This window comes from Neofelis nebulosa, chromosome 1 (genome assembly GCF_028018385.1).
Source record: "Neofelis nebulosa isolate mNeoNeb1 chromosome 1, mNeoNeb1.pri, whole genome shotgun sequence".
In the NCBI taxonomy this organism is placed as follows: Eukaryota; Metazoa; Chordata; class Mammalia; order Carnivora; family Felidae; genus Neofelis; species Neofelis nebulosa.
In genome coordinates this window covers 171430129-171453880 of record NC_080782.1, presented here as the reverse complement: position 1 = coordinate 171453880, position 23752 = coordinate 171430129, and the positions used below count along the sequence as shown (strand labels likewise).

General features: G+C 41.3%; 1 protein-coding gene across 7 annotated transcripts in view; it reads right to left on the bottom strand.

Moving 5' to 3' along the window:
• NALCN (sodium leak channel, non-selective) overlaps positions 1–22541 on the bottom strand; it is a 333612-nt gene extending 311071 nt beyond the window's left edge. For 3 of the 7 annotated variants that reach the window (XM_058743505.1, XM_058743527.1, XM_058743543.1), the window contains exons 1-3: positions 22375–22540; positions 3918–4064; positions 2390–2572 (exon numbers count right to left, since the gene is read on the bottom strand). In XM_058743505.1, the coding sequence (XP_058599488.1) occupies positions 2390–2572; positions 3918–4025 (291 nt within the window). In that variant the 5' untranslated portion in view covers positions 4026–4064; positions 22375–22540. Of the gene's footprint in view, positions 1–2389; positions 2573–3917; positions 4065–4637; positions 4903–22374 lie in introns of those variants that run through there. The other 4 variants (XM_058743569.1, XM_058743534.1, XM_058743516.1 and 1 more) reach the window with 3 other exon arrangements.
• Between the last annotated feature and the right edge of the window lie 1211 nt (positions 22542–23752).

Sequence of the window (23752 nt, the reverse complement as noted above, 5' to 3'; positions counted from 1 at the left end):
AACAAAATTTAAAAGCTATTCATGATACAACAGTCAAAAACTGTAATTGATGTTTATTCACTTAATCTGATAAGATATACATACTTCAAACTTCAATCCTTCTAATTATTTAATGAGGAAACATTAGAGATGTTCTAAAGAAGCCAGGGGTTAAGCAACTACGTTCACCACCTCTAATACTTTTTAAAATTTGGCTGACTCAATTAAGTAAGCGAAAGCAATTAGAAGCATATGCATTGGAAATAAAAAGACAAAACTGTCTTTATTTTTATAGGATTTGATGATATGGAAATACCAAAAGAAATAATGGAAAAGCAGAATTCAGTAAATTTAGTAAAGTAGCAGGAAATAATATCAACATATAAAATAACAGCCTTCATTTAAAAGAACAACAGCAAGTTGCAATAGCTAATAGAAGATAAGACCCCATACTGATAGGAAAAAGATGAAATAACACACCAAAGCATAAATATAACAAAAAATGTGCAAAATGTATATAAGGAGAAGTATAAAACACTCCTGTAAGACACAAGGGCAGACTTGGTAGAATGGAAAGACAGCACATGATTTGGGATAGGAAGAAATGTGTGTGGCTTGAAAAACCATGAGCAAAGATAATGATAAGTAGGGACAAGTAAATGCAATTTACATCACAAAGGGCTAATATTCCTAACACAATGAGTACCCAAAATTTGAATGAAAAATAATCACAACTTGAAAATGGCCTTTGCATACAATCAGGCTCAACCTCACTCTCAAAACAGAAATGCAAATTAAAACTACACTGCGTTTCCATATCTCACCCATCAGATTGGCAAATATCTGTAAGTTTTACAAAATACTTTGTGATGACCACTCGGGGAAAGAGGCGCCCATGTACATCGTTGTCTACAAAGTCAAAATGGTTCTGGGAACATGGAATATAGAGAAACTAATAATGGAACCACTAGGAAGCAATTCACCATTTATTTAGAATGTAGAACTTTCTACAGAAGACTCATTTTCCCAATGGATCCATGATAAGAAAAAAAATTTTTTTTTGCAAGGTTTGTGGAGTTGAGAACTAATGGGCTTAAAGAGACTTAAATGAGATTTAAAAATATAACAAATATCCTTTGTGGAGCTTGTGTGAGACCTGATTCAAAGAAGCTATCTTATTATAAAAGGAAATATTTTAGACAATTGGGAAAAATATGAATATGAATCGGTACTGGCCTACATTAATAAATTATTGTTAATTCTGCTAGATGCAATAATAGCACAATGGTAATGGTTTAAACATTTTACCAGCAATGCATATGGAGTTACATCTGAAATGACCTGATTTCTCAGATTTGCTTTAAAATGAATAGAGTCTGGCAAATATTGATAATTGTTGATATTGAGTTATAGGGATTCACTACAACTCTAATCTTCACTTTTGTGTGAACTTAAAATTTTCCATAAGAAAAAGATTTTCAAAAAGTTAAAAATGAAAAGAGTAATGCATTGACTGTGATCCCTCTCTTTTAAGGATAACGCACAATGAATTATGTACAAAGAGAAGCAGTGACCCATAAGTTCATGTTATGCATCATCTCATTAGATTCTTAAAATCCTTGTACAAAATAAGGCCCTTTTCTACCAAAATTATGTAACTGGAGATGCTGGTACAGCCAGTAAAGGAAAGAGCTAAGGTTTGAGTCAAATCTGTCACTCACAGACCCTTACTTGTCCATTCTGCAATTTCATCACACCACTGACTCCCTACATAGCACAATTTCAAATACTTTAGACACGTCATCTACATAGTTTTATCCTCTGTGTGAAGGTCAGTGGTATAGAAGGGATATCTTCAGACAGAACTTTCCTTCCTTTGCTTTTTCTTTCTTTTCCTTTTTATTTATTTTTTGTCTCCCAATGGTGCCAATTGCATGCCACAACTTCCTTTTATTATACTCTTGCTTTCCATCTCATGTCCTTTCTCTTCACCACTTTATATCTTCAGGACACCTCGGACTAAAGACATTCTGAACACCATCACACTGTGACTTCATCATGTAACATTTATTCTGCATCCTGTAAATCCACAGGAACCACACGTGGGCTGGTCACTGTATCAGGCCACGGGTTCACCTGTATGTGGCAGAATCAACCGTACTCTGGCCATGAAGCCAGTAGTCAGACCATCTAGCTCCTTCCTGGATAACCCAAGGCTTTGCATCTTACACAATTTATTTCACTTTTTAAATATTCTTAGGCATCATATTTTCACCAATCCCTGGAGTTATGCCCAATTTTTAAAAACTTCAGTATGGATAAAGAGATGTTTTTGTTTTACTGAGACAAAAAGGAAAATATTATTAAACTACTTCAGATTCTCCATGCATTTTGGTTAGAAAACACTCACCTTGACAATACCCCGGATGTGCATTTTTGCTATCATCTCGGCGGTGTAGAGAAACATCAACAAAGTATCCAGAGTGAAAGTCACATACTGAAGAGGGGGGTAGTGTTCGAATGTCATGGGCGTGTTCATACAGACAGAGATAACGCTGATGATGGCACAGATGCGTAGCAAGGAGTGAACCCACTGCAAAAATGGTCCAAAGTTACCACGTGACACCATAAAACGCTATCTTCAACTTGTGCTCTAAGCCACACTATTTGGAAACCATGATACTGAGATTAAAATATTTCACCAGCATGGTGAAGACAAAGAAGGAAACTAATGTCTGTTCAGTACATACAATGTGCTAAATATTTTCACATACTTTACATCATTTAATGCTGAAAGCAGCCTCCGGTCCACATGAACACACTAGGACTGAAAGTTTAAGAGACTCTTCTGTGGTCATGTAGTTCAGCCTTTAACGAAGCAGGAGGATTTGACTCATCAGAGGCTGGGAAAGGCCTCGGGGCAGGGAAACCGTGTGAACTGGCCGGATATCTCGGAGGAACAGGAAGACAATGTTGAGGCTCAAGTGGACAGTGTGCACATCCAGGAAGGAACAGTTGCTGGGCTCTTACAGCCAGAATAGAAAGTCTTCAATGTAACACAAATGCGTTTTAATTTGCAATGCAGGTAATAGGAATGTTTCAATGACTGTAAGGCAAAAGGGCAATGTGAACAGAAATGGAAATGTAGGGAGAAATCTGAGCATGTCAGACACGTAGTCTGGAGGGCAGCTTAGAAGAAGAAGACCAGAAAGCGGGGGGAGACAGGGCAGATGATATTTACCCAGGTCAGGGGAAAGACAATCACTGCGAGTGTAAGAGTTCATTCCCTTCCTTCTGCCTCTGCTCTGAGTTCACTAATACAGTGGAGCTTACTCTGTGTGGTAGAGATGAGCATTGAAGACCCAGGAACATGCCATTCTACCTCCTGGCTGCTACACTATCTAGTCCAGTGACATTGTACCAAATGTTCCCCTCAAGTTTTCATCACCTTAATTAGGCAAAAAAGGTGACAAAATTCTTCAGAGGCACTATGCACTATCTCATTAACCTTTACTTCTACTCAAAACTTGTAACTCAGAAGACAACTTTTAATTCCAAACATTCGATTATCCCCTCACAGATTCATGCACACTGAGAACCATGAGTAAAGGGAGTCTGATAGAACAGATTACTCATCTGGGGCTCCGGCTTTGGATCGGACTGAGAAGTGGCATTATCGCTACACTGAGGACAGCATGACGGAGGGGGGAGAGGCGGGAGCAGGCCACCCAGAAGACCTTCCTATGTGAATAACTCACAGCGGCACCTCTTTATTCCGTCTGAATTGCTCTCAACTTCCAGACTCTGAGACTCATCCATATTCTACTACAGCTCAAACAGTCATTTCAAAGCCAAAGGTACATGATTTTTGAATTATATGAATCAAATTTCCTTTTCAATCAGCATGTGCTTCTCCATTCTTCAAAAAAGAAACTTACTGGCTTGTTAATCCAGAGTATGTCAGCGTTGTCTGACAGAGATTCATCCGGACCAAAGTCAGCAACTGGTTGGGCCTCCACCCTGGAGCTCTGCTTCCTTTTGAGCATGCTGGAGTTAGCTCTCGTGAGCAAGTACAAAACTGCAGTCTGGAAGAAGAGAGACAGTTATATCAGTCATCTAAACCATCTTGACCGCGATCACTTCCAAAGCAGAGTCCCCCGTGTAATCATATGCATACATTAATTATACACAGGATCGATTATATTGTGTATGATAAGCACATGCAAAAAGAAAAAGAAATAGAAATTTTAAAAGCATGAGATGAAACATCAATCCAAGTTTGAATTTTTTCTTCTCTCTCAACACAACAGATCATCCTGTGCACTTCATAAACAATTTGCATGCCAGTTTAGAGAGCACTAGTCTAGGTGAACTGGGGTAGATTAGCTTTGCCCTTTAGGACACATGCATCAGTAGGAACTTTTTTGAGGTCTATGTTCATACATCCAGAGCTGTCCCCACTTAAAGGCGGTCTGTGCTAGAGCACAGGTGACCAATCCAGATGAAATATTCAGATCTTTCGCAGGATTTCCCCCCAAGTTAATTGAATGTGACATTCACAAACATCTATCTCCAATGGTAGTTCCAAACTGAGTTCCCAGCTGTCCTTGACACAGAGGATGTGGGGCAGAGAGACTTGGGACTTGGGCAGAACCTACTCTAATTTTTTCTGTCTTTTATGAAAACTGTGACTGCATCAATCCTTCCAGTTATCTTGAAGTAAATCCAAATCACACTGAAGACTGAGAGGAGATGCCCGCTTGCCTCTTCAATCGCCACAGTTCCAAGGCATCCACATCTTGCTATATGTGTCACCTCCTTCTATCCAGTGGCTATCACTTTCTACAGTCCAGCAGCCATTGAAGGAGGGCCTATTCTATGCCAGGCCCTCAGGACATGAACAGCAAACAAGTACAATATAATCTGAGAAGAGACACAAAGGCAGGTGGTGCCTGGTTACCCTGAGTCCACAGACTTCTCATTTGATTAACACCTAGACTGAATCCTTTGTTTTTTTAAGTTTATTTTTGAGAGAGAGAGAGAGAGAGAGAGAGAGAGAGAGAGAGAGAGGAAGAGAGAGAGAGAGAGCCGGGGAGGGGCAGAGAGAGAGGAAGACCGAGGATCCGAAGCAGGCTCCGTAGCAGAGAGCCCTCCATGGGGCTCAAACTCACCAACTGTGAGAGCATGACCTGAGCCGAAGTTGTATGCTTAACCCACTGAGCCACCCAGGTGTCCCAACACCTGGACTGAGTCTTAAAGGAAGAGGCAAAGCTAACATTTTTTGGATATATACTATGTTTTGCACACTTAGCAATAATCTTTTACTTCATCTTTACAACTGACAATAGAAAGGAAGCATTTGTCTTTTCATGCAAGCATGAGAAATGCCAGCCTCAGGGCGGTTAATAACTTGACTGAGGCCCCATCCAAGCAAACTTGAAATGTAAAAGATGTTCGTCTGACTACAAAGCCTAAGTGCTTGTCGTGGTCCGAACTGATGCTGAGGACTGATCAGGATTTTGAAAGGCAGGTAAGAGAGGGAAAAGGTCCAGGCGGCGAACAGCCATGGAAATGTTGAGTCAGGAAAACACAGTAGTTTTAACACCAGGAAGGGGCACTGGCTCTCCTATCTGCTAGATGAAGAACTCTAACTAAAGGGACAACGAGGGCCACTCAATTCTCGGGGGAGCATGAGAATAACAAGAAATGTGTCTGCAGTCTCTGTAAATATATGCCATGGCGATTTTCATTGGGAAAGAGAAAAAACCACAGCAGCTCAGGACAAATCAGCTTTGACTTTGATTCTCTGTGACTGGGTACCTCCTTCTATGTCCATGCTCTCCTGGATGCACCAGGTAGGTGTGTCTGCCCAGCCCTTGGATTCCCAGAAGAAATCAAGCTAATTGGCTTTAAGATGTGCTAGGTATTTCCAGGCTGTCTTGCCCTGAATATTGGATTTGAATATGGGCTTTGCAGTAGGCTGCACTAATTAATTTTATTTTACATAATTGGAGTTAGGGACTCTTGACATCGATATGTAAATATATGCAGAATATTCAAATTATGCTTGCTCTCTGATTTACTATGGAGGCAAACATCTGGTGGCCTCAATTTGGGATGCTTCTTGAATGACAGGCTCCTATGTACCCAAAAACAGGATACTGAATCTTTAAGAAATCCTTCAAGATTACACAACACAAAGGAAATAAAGAGTGGTTTTACAAAGTTGTTTGAAGATGATACAAGAAAATTTTATAGACCTAGCCACTAATCATAATACCTTTTTCACTGAGTCAGTGGAGATTTATGAATGGCCATTTATTGCTCTTATGATCTGACCATAAGTTACAGTCTGAAAAACTTTTGATGTATAAATGTGATACCTTCGCATATGAATTTCATGCACCTTTTATTATAAATATCCCATCTGAAGCAAAGCCGATTTTTTCATTATGGATTTCTTTTTCTAAAGAACTAGACATCCAAGATTATTTATTTTTTAATCTCTATGCTGGTTACATTTGACCCATCAAAACCGTGCACCTATAATGAATGATATTAGTTGTCATACACTTTGTCCCAAACTTTACCTACTGCAAAAATGCCACCAAATTGAACAGGGCTCAAGAAAACCATCTATTCAAACTCTCATAGAACCTGGTTAATCCACAAATACATTTAGAACTCAACAACTAGCTCCTGCATCACTGAGGTTTTGGCTAATTTAACAATATTAAATATTAGGTAAAGCACTCAAGTAGTAAAACGAATTAACGTTACAAACATGTGAAGAGTCCAAAATTAATTTGAGGCAATTGATTATAAAAACTTTTGTTTCTGCACAGCAATTACAATTTTACACATTCATTCATGTTGAAACAATATTACCAAGTACAGCAAACCTATTACTCCACCGATAAAGACCAGCAGGTATGTTTAAGTATCCCAGGTAAGCTGATTATTTTGATAGGAAATCGTTTCTGTGTATCTTAGCCTTATCACTATTATGTATTTATAATGCTTTTTTTTTCTGCTTAAAGAAGTGTCCTTCATAAGGCAGTGCACTAAATTTAAAAGGCAAGGCTTCTGGTAGCTGTTCTGCCCTTATTAAAAGTGGTTGGTATTTAAATAGTTCAATAGCAGGAGAAGGCTGCACAGTTACAATATGTTCGTTGATAAATCTTTCACTTGGAAACAACTAACGGCAATTCAGGGAGAAAAACTATTTGGGTTCATTGCTCTCTTTTAAATGGTTAAAATCCAGTTTTGTATTCTGTGATGTGAACATTCTACTTTTATTGGCATACACTTTGCTTAGGACATTGCAGCTCTCTCTTGACCAAACTGCAATTGATATATCCAGTTTTCTTTTAACTGCAAAGTGCTTGCAACACTATGGTTCAATTCTTCTCCTTGTAACTCTCTTGGGCTTGCATTAAACTCTTTTGAATCTTCCATATTCTAAATGACAGTTTACAGTATGTCCTTCACCTGTCATCCCCTGTGTCTGTCCTCTGTACTTAACCCCTTAAATGAGCATCTGTTCTTAGAGTTTCCATCACCATCTGTTGGTATCTGGATCCTGAGTCCTGGATCTACTCTGCTGCTTTGCAGGCCAGACACAGGCCATACCAACACTGTCATCACTTAAAAATCACTGGGACAGGTCCATACCAGTCCCACATGCTCGTGCTTCACTCTTTCTTCTCAATTCCCAGATCTTCCTACTCCGAGCTCTTCGGGTCCTCATATGTGCAGAAGGACTACACAGATTCTCCATCCTGGTGCACATGGCCTCCTTCACATTTGCCCCATTACTAGAGTCCTTGCTTGGCCGTGGGCTTCAGGTCTGGACTACCACCGACATCAGCTTTTCAGCCTTTCTATTATGTCCTGTTCTTTATAATAGAAACCAACTTCCCAACACACTTAACGGTCTCTCCTGTAACCCAGAAAACCTCAGCCTATCCCCTTATTTCTCATTCATCCATCCATTCATTCACTCATTCACACAGAAAAGACTGCACATTCACCATGATATCAGGCACTGTGGCTCGTGCAGGGAACAGCAAAGGCATTCAGAGCTTACGGACTGCCTGCCTTAACGAACTGTAGGTTGTAAGGACGCTTAGTTCCACTGAGCTTTACCTGCACTTCTGGTCATGCTCACATCCACAGGCTCCACTTGAATTGGCCAAGCGTCTCATCACTCCCATCCCCATCCTCCAACCTCCAATCTTTCTCAGTGATCTCAGCTCCTTTGTTCCAGCTGGGGTCTCTTAGTGATCTGTTGTCAATCCCATATCAATCCTTCGTATTCCCTAACTCAACTCATGCAGGGTTTTTAAAAGGAAATGAAGAAAATAAAATGTGCAATGATATCTCTCAGACTTCTTACCCCATGCTTTAGTGTTATGTCTTTGGAAAATCAGCCTTCATTGCTAGCAGAAGCTTCTCATTCGTTCATGCTTGCATATATTTAAAAAAAAAAAATTATCCAGGAGTGCCTGGGTGGCTCAGTCTGTTAAGTGTCCAACTTTGGCTCAGGTCATGATCTCCTGATTCATGGGTTCAAGCCCTGCATCGGGCTCTGTGCAGACAGCTCAGAGCCTAGAGCCTGCTTTGGATTCTGGGTCTCCCTCTCTCTCTGTCCCTCCCCTGCTCTCATTCTCTCTCTCTCTGTCTCAAAAATAAATAAACATTAAAATTTTTTTTTATCCCAACCATTGTGTTAGGTGATGTGAATTTAGCACTAACAAAGCACACTTGGTCTCTTTCCTCCTAGAATCCCAATGCCCCATGCTCCTGACACAGGCGACACGTTTAATTAAAGGAGAGCATGTCACCAGTGCATACTGATTCTTCAACCTCCACCTAATGATACTCTTATGTTTTCACTACCTTATTGCTGGCTCCACGCCACCTCCCTGGGCAAGGGATATTTGTTGAACAGTTGATTCCCAACATGTACCTGGATCTGTGCTAACAAGATTCAGTTGACAAGTCAGGACATCTGATTACTGGTCCCTGCCTAGACCTCACATACCTACATCTTAAGTTAAAGGAAAAGAAATGCATTTTATTTTTATTCTACTTTTGTTACGCAAACAATGCAGCCTTGTTGCAGGATAATTAGAAAAAAATACAAACAAAATGAGAGACAAAGTGAAAACCATCAGGAATTGCACTCAATTGTTTTTGCAAAGTAGCTGCTGAGTGGACGCATTGTGCCAGCCCCTGGGCAAAACAGAGCAATAGTCAAATACACTCCCTCTCCTCATGACACTTCTTTTAGCTGGGACACTTGCTCTCCAATGGCATATGGATTGTATCTCTGCTGTTTTCTTTTCCATATATATTTTCCCATGCATGTATTTATTTTTAAATGGCTGCTTAAACACTGCCTTGTAACCAGCTGTGTTTTTTTCATTTGCAGTATCTTGTGAACATCTTTCTCTGTCAATAAATATGCATGCACAGAAAATCCTAACTGTAAATAAACACCACCTTCAAACATCTGCCTTTCCATGTCTCTCTTCTCTCCTAACCTCATTTACATCCTCATATGTGCGAGCCCCTGCCAGGTAAACAGGTAAAAGCACATCTTTCTAGATTAAGTATCAATGTAGGTGAGAAAGGTATCACCACGTATTTTGGGAGACAACTTAATTTGGTGTTATCAATTTTTTTGAGCAATACAATCTTAATTCTTAATTCAAGTATTCTTATTTCTCCTTCTTTTTTTGGTGTTGTTATTTTGTTTAAATGGCCACCGAACCCAAAACAACCACTGATATCTGTATTTGAACAAGTTTGCTGCATCTTTCCATATGCACATTTAAATCTTCCATTGTACTTCAGCACATCACAATAACAGTTTGAAGACAAAGGTGATGTTTATTCCTGATGCTGGAACTGCCAAACGTCATTGTCTTTGTAAAGTCAGACTGCCCATTTTGGCTGGCCAAATTTCTTTCCCAACAGACGATATGTCCATTCAGAACAAATGAATATATTGGGGCGCCCGGTTCACGCAGTTAGTTAAGTGCTCGACTCGATCTCAGCTCAGGTCTCTGAGTTCGAGTCCTGAATGGGGCTCTGTGCTAATGGTGCAGAGCCTGCTTGGGATTCTGTCTCTCCTTCTCTCTACCCCTCCCCTGCTTGTGGGCAGGCGTGCACGCTCGCTTTCTCAAATAATAAATAAACTTAAAAAAAAAAAAGAACAAATGAATATAGCATCACATTTTATGTCTTCCATGTAAATTAGGGGGGAAACCCCACTATTTTTGTCTATTACCTGTGATCCAAAATCTTTCTGCTCTGCCTCATGCTCCCCTGCCCCCTCATCCTTCCTCCTATTTCCAGGATATGGTGGAGCCTCAGAGCTCTTGATAACTGCACCTCCTCTTCAGCTGATGGTTCTCTTACTCATTCTGAGTGCCTGACACTCCTTCCTGGTTCTGCAAGCCCAGATCACCTCAGTTCTTCGCTACAGGCGAAGCTGTGCTGTCTCAGCAACGCACAGCTGCTTCTGTGAACTCACTTCCTGCAGCCTCTACAGCCTGGCACACAGCACTTCCCCACCTGTACTCCATCACTCAGCAACTCCTTCTTCGTGGTGCTCAATAACTGTCTTTGATCTTAATAATCAAAACTGCTTAAGGAAAAGCATTACAGACAGAATTTGATACAGAGCTGAATATATATTCCCCAGTCTGAGTGCTTTATAAAAAGAGTAACAATCCTCAAACACACACACACACACACACACACACACACACACACACACACACCTGTAGAAATTCATCAGGAAGCATGATGAATGCTTTGGAAGATAAGGAAGTTGCCAGGGTAAAACTGTGAGCTCATTAGTTGACTCCCCCTCAAAATCGGTCAACTGCCATGTAAAAACAGACTCCTTCCAACAACGTTTACTGAGGCCTTGTCATGTGTCAGGCTTTGTCCTAAGCATGTCATGTATCATGTCATTCCATTCTTATAAGGACCTTTTCACAGATGAGGGAGTTTAGGCACAGAGATGAGTCAAGATATGAACCAAGACGATATGGTTTACAGCACTATTAAAATTAACTATGGGGGAGCCTGGGTGGATCAGTTGGTTGAGCATACGACATTGGTTCAGGTCATGATCTCACGGTTTGTGGGTTCAAGCCCCGCATCGGGCTCTGTGCTGATCGCTCAGAACCTGCAGACTGCTTCAGATTCTGTGTCTCCCTCTCTCTGTGCTCCTCCCCTGCTTGCACGCTGTCTCTCTCTCTCTCTCCCAAAAATAAACATTAAGAAAATTAAAATTAACTATGCTACAACTTAGAGTTAATTTAAAAAAAACCCTACTTTTCAACATAGTCTAATCAGACAACCTGATTATAAACTCTTGGCATCGATTATTTTTTATGAAAATAGTACAGACATTTCTCATTTCTTAAAATTGAATTTATTTGTTTATATGATTCATTTTATGGTTATTCCTGCCACATGTTTTTAAAAATGTATCTTTTTAAAAAAATTTTTTTTTCTGGAAAGAAATCATCAAATGTCTCATAGAATCTATCTAAATGTCACTTTCTGGTTTCTGAAGTCGTCATTCATTATCCAGTCTTTTTCCTCGAGGGTGAATTCTAGAAATGTTCTATTATGTTTTTATTACCTTTTCTCTACAATTTTGAAAAAAAAGGAAAGAAAAGCATTTACTAACTCTCACCTGATAATCTTAACATCTTATAGTAGAGACGGCCGTCTCAATTTCCTACAGATGACAGATTTCTTAATTTCCCAGAGTCTGTTTTAGTTTCATAAATTCTTGACTGAATATGCAGAGAATGTGAACTTAGAAAATAGATCCCACTGATGACACCTGGGCAAAAGAGGGTATGCTTTCTGCAGAGAATATACCAGGGCAGGAAGAAAGGGTTTATTGAAAGAAGTCCTTCTGCCATTCTCAAAATCCACAGCTTGGAACATGGTCAAGGTTGTGATTTTATTTTGGAATGGCTGTTCTTCAGTCAAGGAAAATCCGAACTAAATGGAAGCTATCAATCAGAGGCTAGCAAGCGGTAGCTGTTTAATCTAAAATATCCCAATAATAAATAATGCACTGGGCCATGCCGAGAGGTGGGCCAGCTACCTTCTGAACATTCTAAGAGAATGACTACACATTGTGGAGTTTGCAGACAGGACTTCTCCATCTACATTTTGCAATCCATTACATCCCAAGAAACTTCCAATGATAAAAAATCTGTTATCACACTCTTGAAGCTGCTCTTTTTTTTTTTTTTTTTTTGCATTTTATCAATTCTTATGGTAGGGTGATGGTCCATAAACTACTGTACATAATTTTAGAAAAGAATAAAGCTTAAGTATTATGTATTCTTTCTCCCCCAACACACACTTGAAAGAGGAAAGCAAACATCTATGGAAAGTTGGCTCTGTGCCAGGCTCTATGCCAAGGCCTTTACATGTCTCTGAAGTTGTTTTTAGTATTATCCCCATTTTACAGATTACAAGTCTCTTGTCCAAATCCACAAGAGTTGGAAACAACTGTAGAATCCAGGAAGTCTGAACTTCAAGAACCTTTGCAAACTTCAAATGTTTTGCAACAATGATAAAATTCATTTGTGATGTCTTTACAACAAATAAAATATGAAAATAATTAGTTGTGAAGCTTACACAAATGACACCTAACATTTGCTGAGAGTTTATGATGTGTGAAGCTAAGAGCTTTGCAGGGATGACCTCACCTCCTTCTTGCCATGCCCCAGTTTGGCAGGTGTTGCTACTCCTATTTTATAGGTGAAACTGACATTGAGAGATGGTAAGTGCCCTGCCCAAGGTCACTTCCTGATCTTTGCCCCCATGATATTCAGTTGTCTATGTCTTTCAGTCTAACCATTCCGAGGCTTGGTGACTAGAATCTTCTTTCCCAGGTATCAGGGTCAGAGATTCTCCAAATCTTGCCTCTCCCATGTCTAAGGAGTAAAACCCAATTCGCGCATGACTGCCCCTAGTGCTGCATTGCGAGTCCTTCCTAGCCACTCTCAAGCAAGCCTGTCATCAGTCCCCTTTGCTCATGAATTTTTATGGGCCAGATGCCTCTTTCCCTCTAATTGCTTGCAGAAAACGCAGGTGGCTGTGTTGTTTTCTCTCTCAAAGCAGCCTGGAACTTAATAAACTTTAAAGAAAGGGGATGCCCAGGGGGTTCAGTCAGTTAAGCATCGGTCTCTTGATTTTGGCTCAGGTCATGATCTCACGGTTGTGAGACTGAGCCCCAATCCCTGGGATTCTCTCTCTCCTTCTCCCTCTGACCCTACCATGCTCAAGCTCTCTAAATAAATAAGTAAATAAATAAATAAATGTTTAAAAAAAAAAAAAGAAGAAGCAGCCTGAGTCTTATGTCTGCCTCAGCGATCAGCAGAACACATCATTTTAGCAGGAAAACTAAGACATCATTGAAATGTTGACCCCTGGGATCACAGCAGCAAGATCTGACTCTCTCTCCAAACGCACTTTTCTTTTGGGTGCTTATTCATCTACATCTTGGCCCTTGCCGAATCAGGATGCAATGATGCAAAAACAGATTGTTACATGTATGGTCCAGTCTCGGCTGACTACAGGGGCCACCCAAGGCGGGCCACCAAGCAGAGGAAGCCAGACATCTCAAAGGGCCACCCCCAAGGCCAGCTCCTCCTTTCTCTGCCCCTTTTGTCAGCAACACTGATCAAAAACAGAAAATGGTCCCCGCTCTTTAGACTGATTCTACTTCCCAAATCCCGAAGGAAAACCACATATTATTGTTTTCTGGTTGCTTCTACAAATGCCTCAAAACTGTCCTCACTTCACTAAGAATTCTGTTTTGTTTCAGTTTTAATTGTGAAAATTGAATTTTCTCTCATTTGAAAAATCACTGGATTTGGAAAGGAATCCAGGATAGACTAGGATGGCTTTAACACTCCTTTGTTGTTATACCCTACTTCCCAAACCAAACTGGCCCATCAACAGGAGAGGGCACCGGGCTGTATTTGTGCCACTTAATCATTGTATCGATTACAAATTAGGGCAATCAGCCTCTCTCTATCCCCTAGTCCGAAAATCCAATCGATCCTTTGAACAAGCCCCTGCCATTCACTCTGAGTTTGGGAAGGATATACATTTATAATTTTGTGACTTATTCCGGGTACGGTGCAGGTATAAGAACATTTTAAGAAAAGAATGTCAGAGATAAAAATCACCAGAGGTGGATGGTGTGATTTTGTAAGAAGGTTACGTTTCTTAATCTTAATAGCCCGAAAAGGTCCTCCCTCTCTCCACACACAGCAGAGCCTCCAGGGGTGTTCATCTCCCAAGAGTTCAGTGACAGGCATTTTATCTTGATAAACTGCTACTCTCATTTAAACATTATGAAAAATCAGAAAAGAAGATTATCTATTTTTATTGTGGTTGCTTAATCTTGTAATGAATCTGCAAAGGACAAAGAAGATGGATGGTTTAAAATAGTGGTTGGCAAAACTTTAGCATACGGTCCTTAAATGGGATGGAAATTCAAAAGGAGTTACTTATTTCTTTTTCTATGATCATTTAATTTTGTAATAGGGATCCATAAAGTTGGGACAAAGAAGGTGAAAAGTTTCCAAATAGTAGTTTCTAATGACTACTGAATCTTTGCATCATCCAGGGAGATATTTTTTTAAAATTTTTAAATGTTTTATTTATTTTTGAGATAGAGAGAGAGAGAGAGACAGAGACAGAATGTGAGCAGAGGGGCAGAGAGAGGGGGAGACACAGCATCTGAAGCAGGCTCCAGGCTCTGAGCTGACCTCACAGAGCCAGACATCGGGCTAGAACCCACAAACTGTGAGATCATGACCTATGCCAAAGTCAGATGCTTAACTAGCTGAGCCACCCACCCAGGCGTCCCCATCCAAGGAGATTCTTAAACATTCTCAACCCCAGGCATCCTTCAAGTCAAACATACTAAGTCAGAACCTTCTGGGATGGAGTATTGGAAGCCGTATTTAAAAAAACCCTCCCGGGGCGCCTGGGTGGCGCAGTCGGTTAAGCGTCCGACTTCAGCCAGGTCACGATCTCGCGGTCCGTGAGTTCGAGCCCCGCGTCAGGCTCTGGGCTGATGGCTCGGAGCCTGGAGCCTGTTTCCGATTCTGTGTCTCCCTCTCTCTCTGCCCCTCCCCCGTTCATGCTCTGTCTCTCTGTCCCAAAAATAAATTAAAAAAAAAAACAAAAAAAAAAACGTTGAAAAAAATAAAAAAACCCTCCCCAGGCAATTCTAACACACTCTCCCAGAAGTGTTCCCAATTAGTGATGAGGTCACTGATATAGATGCTCAGAAGAGCATTTTAACAACTCCAGAGTTTATACTTCAGAGTCAAGACTGGTTTTTGGAGGGGTGGGGGGAATACGAGAGACTAGTTATAAACAACTGAGACAAAACAGAATCTGAGACAAAATAGAAATCTGATTTATAAGTGTATGTACATGCAGTATATTCTATTCTTAAGTCTTCCTCAGAGAACTTCAGAATTTACTAAAAAAAAAAAAAAAAAGAACTAAATGGAATATACTTTATATACAAGAATAAGATTTTGGTTTTTGTCTTATGAAAATATAACTAAGAAATCTTTTACTTGGGTTTTCTACTATAACTTTTCAGTCTAGAATATACCTTGAAAATGGCTATTCATTTCTTGAAGTGAATAAAGCAAAAACAAATCGTGTAGTTCCACTAATTATTTTTTAATATTGCTTTAATTTTTACTTAATAAAAAGGAGAAAATTGTTTTGAGGTTCCCCAGAGTTTAATATTTTTTTCTCCATAAAGTATTGATATATCAAACTGAGGGAAATGGAAATAATAATTCAAGGAAAGGGGTTTCCAAACCCAACAAGCTCTATTTCTAAAAATTTAAAGCCCTTATTCACAATATTCACTTTAATCTCTCTGTTTTAGCTAATGGGAGGAATAGTTAAGGAAGTTTCCATACTTGAGAGATTCTCACTCCAGTTTTACATCATCCAGGATTTTTAAAATCTCCACTTTTATAATATATATTTATTGGTTTCTTTTTTTTTTTTTTTAATTTTTTTTTTCAACGTTTATTTTATTTTTTGGGACAGAGAGAGACAGAGCATGAACGGGGGAGGGACAGAGAGAGAGGGAGACACAGAATCGGAAACAGGCTCCAGGCTCTGAGCCATCAGCCCAGAGCCTGACGCGGGGCTCGAACTCACAGACCGTGAGATCGTGACCTGGCTGAAGTCGGACGCTTAACCGACTGCGCCACCCAGGCGCCCCTATTTATTGGTTTCTTAAGCTATCACCGACTTGTATCTTGCCTAATAACGTATATGTATCTTGTCTCATATAGGCTTCCATAATATGTCTTTTTTAGAAATAGTAAGTAACTTTTAAAATTCCTTCCTCTACTCCGGAAATGATCTGTGAAACCTATGGATTTCATAATGACAACAGAGAACAGAGAGAGAAAATAATGAAGCAAATGGCAAATGGTTTCATCTATAGACACCGTTGCCCGAAAGATGAAGAAATCATTAGTCGTTTTGTCTAGGCATAGCAAATATGAACAAAAACACCCACCATCACCCGAGCTTGAAGTCCTGGATTTATTTTCCACTATGCCTCCTCTTTCCTTCTGCTGGTTTGAACACCAGGATCTGTTAGCCTTTGTTCTGTTGATAAATCAACTACCCACTTCTCTGCTTCCATGGTGAAAATCTGATTCCAGTTACTCATTCTCAAGACTGCACACCCAATTTCTCCAACATCTTCCTTCACTGACCTCCATTTTTATTTTTTTTCCTTCTTCTTGACCTCATTCCTCAGGTCTTGCCATCACATGTGAATGGCTATTATTAATATGCCTTAAACACTGGAATGTGATGGCTCTTAGCTTTTTTCTATCATGGCTAAAGCTTTCCCATTTTATAATGAATTCATGCATGATTTTAAATATGCTCTTTCTTGCCCTCTCTGGTTCTGTTGTGTTGTTTCCTTTACTTCCTAGACATGCAATGCTATCTCACTGTAGTTTGCGGAATCCTTTGAGAAATTACTGCATCTGTGGACCATGTCTCCTAAAATAGACACACAAAACTACTTTTGGCTAAAAATATTATATTGCTGTGATAGCTGGCATTGCTAGAAGGCTTGTAATGATAACTTTATTAAAGATAGTAACTTTCATTTCTTTAAGGTCCATTTTTTTCTTAATCATGTTTCAAACAGCTGTTCTATTATTTACATACTTCACCTTTTCTTTGACTTGCCTAATACGGATTTCCTTATCTTTTTTTCTATTTCATTTTGTTTCCAACATCAGTATCATGCAAGAATTGCCTTCTGGTATTTTGCAGAATTACACATTTTCAGAATAGTATTTTACTGCTTGCTGATATTTAATTTTGTATATGAAAGCAGTTAAAAGCAGTCAAATGCTCCCTTTGTAGACAGATAAACATTTTTCCTTTCTTTTCTTTTTTTTACGAACACCACCATAAGTCTGGTTAATATCCATCACCATAGCTCTTCATGATGTTTGTCCTGTGATGAGAACTTTTAAGATCTACTTTCTTAGCAACTTTCAAATATACAACACAGTATTATTAACTAGCATCATCATGCCATGCATTATTACATCCATGACTTGTTTATTTTATAACTGCAAGTTTACACTTTTGACCCCCTTTACCCATCTTGCCCACCCAGAAACATTTTTTAACTTGATCATGATACTGATGGGATACTTTTCCCTTTCCAATTGTTCAGATGCAAAGTGTTCACTGGGCTATAATAAGACATTAGCTACTTTCTGTTAGTATTTCCTGGTCCATTATAAGCCACCTCCATCTGCATATTTGGATTATATGTTTTCATCTAAAAGAAAACAGGGATCACATTTCACTTCGAAGGAGGCTTCTGCTCCCTTGCTCTGATCTCCCCGTCAAGAAGAGCACTCCTTTGTGTGTGTCTGTTGGCTGCCTTCCAGACATATCACCCTGCTCCAAACAAAGTCTCTCCTCTCTTTCCTTTGCATAATTGGAGAGAAGTCCCACTCTCAGTCTCTGCAGACACTCTCCCTTTGGCCATGGTGTGCCGATCTTTGGTCTTCTCACCTCCTGACTCCCTCCACGGAAGCCCCAGTCCTGTGCCCCTCTCTGCACCCAGGGGTAAGTCCCTGTCCTTGGAGCACATTCCAGCTGGTATGGCTGTGCCTGCCCCGGGGTCTCATGGAGAAACTGCTTCAGAAGTCAACTTTAGACTTCACCCCTTCCAATGAAGGAGTTCTGCCTGGAGGTCTGTTCCTGATTTTTTTGTACAAGTTGCAAGGGAACTGTGGCCTGAACCTTAGTTTTGCCCATCCGTTCCATCTGTCCAATTCCATCTGTGCCGAAACTACCAGAAATGCCTCGGAGTCCACACCCCACTGCCTTCCCCTCCCTGTGCCTGTGGGGTACAGGTTTCTCACTATATAAAGTCCTTTGATCATTCTTTTCAAGTTTGAGTAGGAAGTAAAAACCAGAATTAGACTCCTGAGCTCAAACATCATCATTCTTGCATTTACTTACTATTTCCCACCCCACCCCAACTTACCACTATTGTAACATTCTTATTTTGGTTTTACACTAACAGGTGTATTTGATTATCTTGATTTTAGATGAATTTGTTAAAGGGGTGCCTAGGTAGTTTACTCAGTTAAGCATCTGACTTTGGCTCAGGTCATGATCTCATGGTTTGTGGGTTCGAGCCCTGCGTCGGGCTCTGTGCTAACAGCTCAGAGCCTGGAGCCTGCTTCAGATTGTGTGTCTCCCTCTCTCTCTGCCCCTCCCCCGCTTGAACTGTGTCTCTCTCTCTTAAAATAAATAAACATAATAAAAAGAATAGATGAATTTGTTAAAGATCAACTCTACCTAGCGTAAAGGTCATATATCCAAGATATTGTTTTATCTTCTTTAATTCCTGTAAAAAGAGGGTAAATGATCCACAAATACTAAAAACAAGGCAGACTTACTGCAAAAAGCATATTAAACATCTTATCCAAATTTATATCTCTAGGAAAACAACTTGAGGATACATACACAGTATATCCATAATATATATTATGTATCTCCATAATAACTTTGATAATCCATTTAATTTTGATTATCAAATACCTTTGATAATCCAGGAATATCATTGTTTGGAACTTATTATGAATAAAAGACATCAATAAAAATAAATCCCTATACCCTATATACCAGGACACTATAATGATGAAAACTGAAAATAACAAACTTCCAATGACAGAGGTATGGCCATAGAAGTGAGGCTATATTCATGGGGCATAGTCGTATACAGCTAGTTAGAATTTTTTTAGTAAGAAACTGTATAGAGTGAAAAAAATGCTTGTGCTGAATATTAAGTGGAAAAGCCAGTATAAAAATTATACAATGCCCTTATTCCACTACACAAAGTCATGTAGTTTTTAAAAGGCATAGATAATAGATAAAATAGATAAAAAGACATAACAAATACATAGATATTATAATCACTTGTGTTCATTTGTTAGACTGTGGATGCTTATTCTCTTTTGTCTACCATGTCTGTCATTTCCATCATGTCTGATTACCTTAAAATTGAAAGGATAAATTTAAAAATGTTTAATGACACAAAGACTTTTGAAGGTATAAAGGCTTCTTGCATTGGTCTTTGAAGAAGATAAAATCATATAACATGTATAGTTAACCTTTAAAGTGTCCTTGGGGTCCCCGGGGGGCTGAGTCGGTTAAGCTTCTCACCCTTAATTTCAGCTTGGGTCATGACCTCCCAGCTCCTGAGTTTGAGCCCTGCATTGAGCTCTGCCCTGACAGTGCAGAGCCTGCTTGGGATTCTCTCTCTCTCCCTCTGACCGCCCCCCCCCCCCCCACCCCACCTCTCTCTCTCTCTCAAAATAAATAAAGCTTTAAAAAAAATGTTGTTACCAGTTTTGGGAGACAATTCATCATTTTTTTAAGCTCTGGCTCATAGTTTCCAAACCCAAACTAGCAAATAGGACGTCTCCCTATCTGTCCACTTGATTACATGGTTGCCTTTCCTGACAGATTTTAGGGTTCCTCACTGAACTCCCTGCTCCTGGCTGACCGCTCGGCTTATAAGTAGGATATAATGTTGTGGGGAAATGTGTTTTTTTTTTCTTCACAAACTGGAAATCCACTTGTGACTCTTCCCCTGAGATAATTTATATAACATGAAAATTCTGAAATTATCCCAGCATCACTGATAAAGGATAAAAACAAATATGTACATGCATGCCCAGGTATGTACACACACACACACACACACACACACACACACACAAAATGTATGCTGGAAAGAGACACAAATGGAACACATTTCAAAGAAAGGCCATAAGCAAATAAGAAAATGCCACTCAAACTTTTGTCTCTAAACAGCAAAGAAATTATACAATTTTGAGTACTTCTTTTTTCTTTTAAAAGTATTTTTCCTCTCTTGAATACCTTGTAAGCCATATCTAAAGTTATAACTGCATTACCACCATTTCACATGACCTGACTCATCTTCGTTTTTTTTAATGTTTATTTATTCTTGAGAGGGAGAGAGAGAGAGAGAGAGAGAGAGAGAGAGAGAGAGAGAGAGAGAGGAAGCGGGGGAGGGGCAGAGAGAGAGGGAGACACAGAATCCGAGGCAGGTTCTAGGTTCTGAGCTGTCAGCGCAGATCCCAATGCTGCGGGGCTGGAACCCATAAGCCGTGAGATCATGACCTGAAGCAAAGTTGAACACTTAACCAACTGAGCCACCCATAAGCCCCTCATCTCCAGTTTTTATACAGGTTCTAGCACTGTCCTTATTAGGGACCCCACATCTCTTCTGCCAAGATGTCACATCTTCTATGAACAGAAAAGGGGTCCTATGAGCCTGTTCACTTTTTAATTTTCCTCTCAAGCCTGATTTTTCCTTCACTTTATCTGGCCTTAGCAATAGCTGGGTGAAAATATACCACAGAAGAATAAAAATCCAACCTGGAAAGGCCCACAGAATAAAACCCAATCAATTAGGATTTTTGTTGTAGAGGTTTGAGAAGCCATGATTTTTATTTAGAATAGTTGAAACTTAATCTTTTTAAAAAAATTTCTTTTTAATGTTTATTCACTTTTGAGAGAGAGACAGAGTATGAGTGGGGGAGGGGGAAAGGGAGAGGAGACACAGAATCCCAAGCAGGCTCCAGGCTCTGAGCTGTCAGCACAGAGCCCCGTTCAGGGCTGGAACTCATGAACTGTGAGATCATGACCTGAGCGGAAGTTGGACGCTTAACCCACTGAGCCACCCAGGTGCCCTGAAACTTAATCTTTGAATGTAAAAAGCCACTGTTGCCATATACCAGCCTGGGGAATAACTGTCATAGACCACCCTGTCCTTTCCTACTTAATATCGAATCAAATCACAGTCGTAGCTATAAAAATGTGAAGCATAAACTGTAAAAGAATAGCCTCCTGTTAATTTCCTATCCCTATTAAAGGTCTTCTCCTCCGACCTTGGCCTCCGTATACAGCACAGTCAATCACTGGTACCCACCAGCAGGGAAATCTGGGCCTATCTGATGGATACACAAACACGAGATTAAGACTACAACCTTAGGAGGCCTGAACCTGCACGTGTACGAATACAAGTCCTTGATAATTTATCCTATGATGCTTCAAGAATGTATAAAGACCTGAATTCAGAGTTATCAACCATCCTTAAAGAGGAAAATTCCGAGTCAGAGGGGCAGCCCCTTCCTTGCTCAGGATTCTGGGGCCCTCTTAAGATTCGAGCCAGTCTCTTAAGGACTAAGGGACAAAACGCTGTTGCTTAGGCAGGACCCTGTGGCCTCCCTAAGGACAGCTGCTCAACAGGACCAATTAATAAAATGAGGACTCTGAAGCTCCCAGCAAGCCGCAGGAGCAGGGAGCAGGGTGGGGTGGGCAAGGCCCCGGCCCCTTTCGTTAACCTGCTGGAGCTGGGTTGTCCCCTTCACCCCACGGCGCGCTCGCCCTCAGGTGCCGAGGGGCCGCCGCGGGCCGCGACCGCCGCGGCCCGCGCCACCTGCCCCTGGGGCGCCTGGCGGGGCAGGCCTGGATCTGGCGGCCCTGGCTCCCCGCGCCCACCGGAGCTCAGGCGGGGCGGGGAAGGCGCATCCCCCCGCAGGGGCAGGGAGGCGCCTCACGGCCGCCCGCACCCCCTCCCCGAAGAGGCTGGGGCGCCTTTTCTCCCCTTCCCCCCCAGCTCCGGGCCTTCGCCCCCCGCCCACCCGGCCCCGCCCGGCGAGGGCCACCGGCGCGCGCCCGGGGCCTCGGGCGGCCGTGACCAACCTGTAACCCCAGTGCTCGCAGCGGTCATGGTGCCGCGGGCGCGGCGGCGGCGGCGGCGGCGGCGGCGGCGGCGGCGGGCCAGGCGCGGCGCCCACCCCGCGGGGACGCTGTCCCTCACCTCCCGCGCTCCGTCGGCGCGCGCCACCCGGCCGGGGCCGCGGCTCAGCGCTCGGCGTGCAGGCGCGCGCTGCTGCCACCCGGGCCCCGGGCCTGCGGGCAAGGGGGTGGGGGTGGGGGGGGTCAGGGCTTTTTTTTTTTTTTTTTTTTTTTTTTATCAGAGTTGTTTTTGCCGCAGGGGCTGCGACGACGCCACGGGCTGGAGGGAGGAAGCGGGAGAGGAGTCTGCACTGCAGTTGGTGGGGAGCAGGAGTGTCTGTCCTAGCAGGTTCCTTCTCGCTGGCTGCCACCGGCAGTCAGTCTCACAGCAATAGCGGGGCTCTCCTCTACCGGCTCCTCTCATGCAATCGGCCAGTGCATGGCCGCATGGCCTTGTGCACCGGAGAGGGGCACACGCGGCGCACATGCAAGGACATTGCATAGAGCCGAGCAGGGCCCGCGTGCGTGTGTGTGTGAGCATGTGTGTGACTGTGAGTGATCTGGTCGTTCAGGACACAGTTTCTGAGGACGTGGACTAGTTTCACCCTTGGGGAAATTGCTAAAGGAATGCCTGGGTGACACAGTCTTCTAAACATGTGAACATTTCCCCTTAAAATTAAAATACTTTGCTATGTGGTTGAGGCGGGATGACCAGTCAAGTATTGACGGTTACCTCCATGTACTTTAAATTAGGAGGACAAGAGGCAGCATCTGATACCCTGCGGCTTCTAGTTGACCAGGTTTAGGGAAATCTTGGAATTTTGAACACCATACTCAGGCCCAGAGGACATCTTCTCTCGGCTGCACTCTTTAAAAGCTCAATCAGAGACTGGCATCTTGCCTTGTAGTCAGATATTAAACCCACCAAGGAACCCTGCAGAAGTGATTGACATCATACACACAGGCACATAAATAACAGAGAGAAAACTGAATGAAGCTTCCTCTTAAAGAGAAATCGGAACTCCAACAGAGAACAATCAGGGGATTGGAGAAAATATTATAGACCAAGAGATGGAAGTAAAGACAGAAGCATACATTTTTAAAATGTATTTTCTGTTTATGTATATTTAATTAGGTTACATCTACAAAAGAAACCTGTGCACAATCCATTCACTTTAGGACAATATTAGCACTTTTTTATTTTTTAAAGGCAATTTACAAATAATGGGCATTTCATGAAATTCAAATCCATGTGGAATATTTATTTTCAAATATCTGAAAATTTCAGAAGACCAACTCTATAAAAAGCTGTTTCAGACAAAGCAGGAAACCATGTGGAAAC